This window comes from Sinocyclocheilus rhinocerous, unplaced genomic scaffold (genome assembly GCF_001515625.1).
Source record: "Sinocyclocheilus rhinocerous isolate Xijiao unplaced genomic scaffold, SAMN03320098_v1.1 scaffold1145, whole genome shotgun sequence".
In the NCBI taxonomy this organism is placed as follows: Eukaryota; Metazoa; Chordata; class Actinopteri; order Cypriniformes; family Cyprinidae; genus Sinocyclocheilus; species Sinocyclocheilus rhinocerous.
This window is the reverse complement of record NW_015658513.1, coordinates 23,459-28,242: the sequence shown is the minus strand read 5'-3', so window position 1 is coordinate 28,242 and position 4,784 is coordinate 23,459. Positions and strand designations below refer to the sequence as shown.

At 42.3% G+C, this 4,784-nt stretch overlaps 1 protein-coding gene across 1 annotated transcript in view; it reads left to right on the top strand.

Annotated features, from left to right (window-relative positions):
- The window catches only part of LOC107722344 (synapsin-3-like), a 53,200-nt gene that overhangs the window by 41,417 nt on the left and 6,999 nt on the right, over positions 1-4,784 (top strand). The window contains 2 exon segments of the mRNA XM_016530669.1: positions 2,402-2,464; positions 4,591-4,733. Coding sequence (XP_016386155.1) covers positions 2,402-2,464; positions 4,591-4,733 — 206 coding nt within the window.

The window sequence follows — 4,784 nt, the reverse complement described above, 5'->3', positions numbered from 1 at the left end:
TGGGTGAGTTAGTCGGTGGATAGATAGATAGATAGATAGATGGATGGATGGATGGATGGATGGATGGATGGATGGATGGATGGATGGATGGATGGATGGATGGATGGATGGATGGATGGATTGATTGATGGATGGATGGATGGATGGATGGATGGATGGGTGGGTGAGTTAGTCGGTGGATAGATAGATAGATAGATAGATGGATGGATGGATGGATGGGTGGGTGAGTTAGTCGGTGGATAGATAGATAGATAGATAGATAGATAGATGATGGATGGATGGATAGTTAGATAGATAGATAAACACTCTGTGTCACAGCAGAGAGAGTTTCCACTCTGGATTGTTGCACACGTGTGATCAGATCATCATCACGGGCTCCACACGCGTGTTTGAGCAGGTCTGAAGCGTGTTTGAGTTTGATGCTGCTGCTGAACATGAAGCTCCTGCTCTAAACGCTTCTTCACCACGTTAGCATGATGAGACGCAGCAGTGATGCTCCGGTGTGACTGACGCTCATGTGTTTGGCACCAGCGCTCTGGTTCATGTTCAGAGCATCAGCGTCCGCAGCGCTGGAAAGTCCCTGAGGAGCTGAGGTCTCACCTACACACTGATGGCTGGAATCTCACACTGGAGCGTTTGGGAATCGCTTGCGGTAAATGAGAGCATGTTGTAAAAGCTTTTCCAGACGTGTGAGGCTGCAGTGTTCACCTCTAATCGCTCAGACCGGAAGAGCAGCTCATTTGAGCAGCTGCTGGAGTGAATCGAGCCCTCATTAGTGTGCACTACATCTGTTCTCATTTAAGTGAATAGTTTGATTGGTGTTTTGACTTGTGTGGTGTGTCAGGTTCTGCTGTGACTGCGCTCTGCTCGGACATCACTGTGTGTCGGGTGTGTGACGCGCACTACAGCGGGACGCTCTTCCGGACGGTTTGTCTGGGAATGTCGAGGGATGTGGTGATGCCCTTCAGCAGACAGACGGAGACAGATAATTGGCTGCTCGTCTCTCGTAGAGGAAACACTGGTGTGTGTGTGTGTGTGTGTGTGTGTGTGTGTGTGTGTGTGTGTGTGTGTTTGAGTGTGTTTGAGTGTGTGTGTGTGTGTGTGTGTGTGTGTAAGAGTGTTTACTGGGGAATTCCTCAACACTGATGCACATTTGAATGGAAAGACAAACAAATATGTGCACTTATTTTTATATACACTATGTTTCTGAAAGAAGTCTCTTCTGCTCACTAGAGCTGCATTTATTTGATGAAAAATATAGTAAAAACTGTGAAATATTATTATAATGTAAAACAGCTGTTTTCTATGTGAATATGTGTTAAACTGTAATTTATTTCTGTGATGCGCAGCTGTATTTTCAGCATCATTACTGCAGTCTTCAGTGTCACATGATCTTCAGAAATCATTCTAATATGCTGATTTGCTGCTCAAAACAGCACTGTAGCTGACACACTACAGCAAAAGATAGAAATAACTGACTTAAAACACTAGCGTTCTAATAATTTTATATATATATATACAGCATACACTACCGTTCAAAAGTTTGGGATCAGTAAGACTGTAATGTGTTTAAAGAAGTCTCTTCTGCTCATCAAGGCTGCATTTATTTGATCAAAAATGCAGTAAAAATTGTGAAATATTATTACAGTTTAAAACAGCTGTTTTCTATGTGAATATGTGTTAAACTGTAATTTATTTCTGTGATGCGCAGCTGTATTTTCAGCATCATTACTGCAGTCTTCAGTGTCACATGATCTTCAGAAATCATTCTAATATGCTGATTTGCTGCTCAAGAAACATTTCTGATTATTATCAATGTTGACAACATTCATATTTTTGTGGAAACTGTGATACATTTTATTTTTCAGGATGAATAGAAAGTTCATAAAACAGCATTTATTTGAAATATAAATCTTCTGTAACATTATAAATTACTTTACTGTCACTTTTGATCAATTTAATGCAGCCTTGATGAATAAAAGTATTTTGTATTCAATGTGTTTTTTTGAATCACAAACTTTTAAATGGTAGTGTATTTTTTATATATACTTTTATTTATATATACAGTACATTTCTGTGGTAATCTCACACAACACTAAATGATCTATTAGTGCTAGAAATAGCTTGTGTTTATGCAGAATGTTCACTGATAATCTGTGTTGTGAAAGTGCAGCGTCACTCTCGACTGTTGATCTTTCTGCTCCAGCCTCGTAAAGCTTCAGAGAAATGACGCTCGGACTGTGTTGATCAGGTGTGTGTGTGTGTGTGTGTTGGTGTTCTCGAGAAGTCACTGGGCGTCTGTCTGTGGCGGGGATTCGTCTCCTCACACGGCTTTCCCAGAACATTCCAGTCACGATAAAACCAACATCAGCCTAAAATACCTCTCTGTTCTCTCCTGCAGCTGCCCACCGCATCACTCCCAGTGGTGGTGAAGATGGGACACGCCTACTCCGGCATGGGCAAGGTAGGAGCCGATGATGTCATCATGCCCCGCGCTGTGATTGGGCCGTCTGTGAAATGTGTGTGTGTGTGTGTGAGTGTGTGAGAGAGTCTGTGAGTGTGTGTGTGTGTGTGTGTGTGTGTGTGTGAGTGAGTGAGTGTGTGCGTGTGTGTGTGTGTGTGTGAGTGTGTGAGAGAGTCTGTGTGAGTGTGTGTGAGTCTGTGTGTGTGTGTGTGTGTGAGTGAGTGAGTGTGTGCGTGTGTGTGTGTGTGTGTGAGTGTGTGAGAGAGTCTGTGTGAGTGTGTGTGAGTCTGTGTGTGTGTGTGTGTGTGAGTGAGTGAGTGTGTGCGTGTGTGTGTGTGTGTGTGAGTGTGTGAGAGAGTCTGTGTGAGTGTGTGTGAGTCTGTGTGTGTGTGTGTGTGTGAGTGAGTGAGTGTGTGCGTGTGTGTGTGTGTGTGTGAGTGTGTGAGAGAGTCTGTGTGAGTGTGTGTGAGTCTGTGTGTGTGTGTGTGTGTGAGTGAGTGAGTGTGTGCGTGTGTGTGTGTGTGTGTGAGTGTGTGAGAGAGTCTGTGTGAGTGTGTGTGAGTCTGTGTGTGTGTGTGTGTGTGAGTGAGTGAGTGTGTGCGTGTGTGTGTGTGTGTGTGAGTGTGTGAGAGAGTCTGTGTGAGTGTGTGTGAGTCTGTGTGTGTGTGTGTGTGTGAGTGAGTGAGTGTGTGCGTGTGTGTGTGTGTGTGTGAGTGTGTGAGAGAGTCTGTGTGAGTGTGTGTGAGTCTGTGTGTGTGTGTGTGTGTGAGTGAGTGAGTGTGTGCGTGTGTGTGTGTGTGTGTGAGTGTGTGAGAGAGTCTGTGTGAGTGTGTGTGAGTCTGTGTGTGTGTGTGTGTGTGAGTGAGTGAGTGTGTGCGTGTGTGTGTGTGTGTGTGAGTGTGTGAGAGAGTCTGTGTGAGTGTGTGTGAGTCTGTGTGTGTGTGTGTGTGTGAGTGAGTGAGTGTGTGCGTGTGTGTGTGTGTGTGTGAGTGTGAGTGTGTGTTGAGGGTGGAGGTCTGTTCCTCTCATGTTCTCAGATCAGTGTCTCTAAGGTCTGGGTGGAGGTATGATGGGGTTTTCCAGAATCTTCTAGAGTGAATCAGTCATCATCTCATCACTCGTTTGTTTTCATCAGTCAGTCTTTATAGTCGTCAGATGTGTAAAGGACTGGCTGTAATTCAGCGGCTCTTTAATCTGATCCTCCAGAGAATCTTACAGTTTATTTACAAACCGTGATACATTTTTTTCAGGATTCACAGATGAATAGAAAGTTCAAAAGAACAGCATTTATTTGAAATAGAAATCTGCTGTAACGTTATAAATGTCTTCTCTGTCACTTTTGATCAATTTAGTGCGTCCTTGATGAATAAAAGTATTAATCTTTTATAAAAAAAAACTATTTACCCCAAAAATTTAAATGGTAATGTAAATCAGCAAATCAGCATATTAGAATGATTTCTGAAGATCATGTGACACTGAAGACTGGAGTAATGATGCTGAAAATACAGCTGCGCATCACAGAAATAAATTACAGTTTAACAGATATTCACATAGAAAACAGCTGTTTTACATCATAATAATATTTCACAATTTTTAACCTCACAAACTGTTGCACAGTCATCGCACAGTGACAGTGAGTCGGGGTCACAGAGGTCACAGAGGTCATGTCATTGTCAGTGATTTCCTGAAACACAAGAAGTAGATGCAGAAGTTTATCAGAACACTTTCCATTAGCTGGTTTCACATAAATTACTGGTTTTGTTGTAAACGAGAGTAGAATACATTTATATTCTATGTATTCGTATTTAAAAAATTTCCTTTGCAGATAAAATAATATTAATGAAATAAAAGGTACTTAAAGAAAGACACTTTCATGATCATGACTGGGTTTTTTAACACAATTTTAAAAAGTGCACTTTGAAATAATGCCAAAATTAAAAATACCCTCAGTTCGCACTTAAGTATATTGTTTTAAAGTATATTACTTTCATAATACGTTTTTTTTTTAAGTATGCTAATGTGAACTTCTTTTTCTCGAAGGACGGTTGTTAGTGTTTTCACTGGATGCTTCATTCTGTTGCTCCAGATGGATTGTGGGTAATGCGTGACGTGTGTTTGTGTGGCAGATAAAGGTGGAGACGGCCAGTGATTTCCAGGACATCACCAGTGTGGTGGCCATCGCTAAAACCTACGCCACGGCCGAGCCCTTCGTCCACTCCAAATACGACATCCGCATCCAGAAGATCGGCAGCAACTACAAAGCCTACATGTGAGAACATGTGTGTGTGAGAGTGTGTGTGTGTGTGTGAGTGTGTGTGTG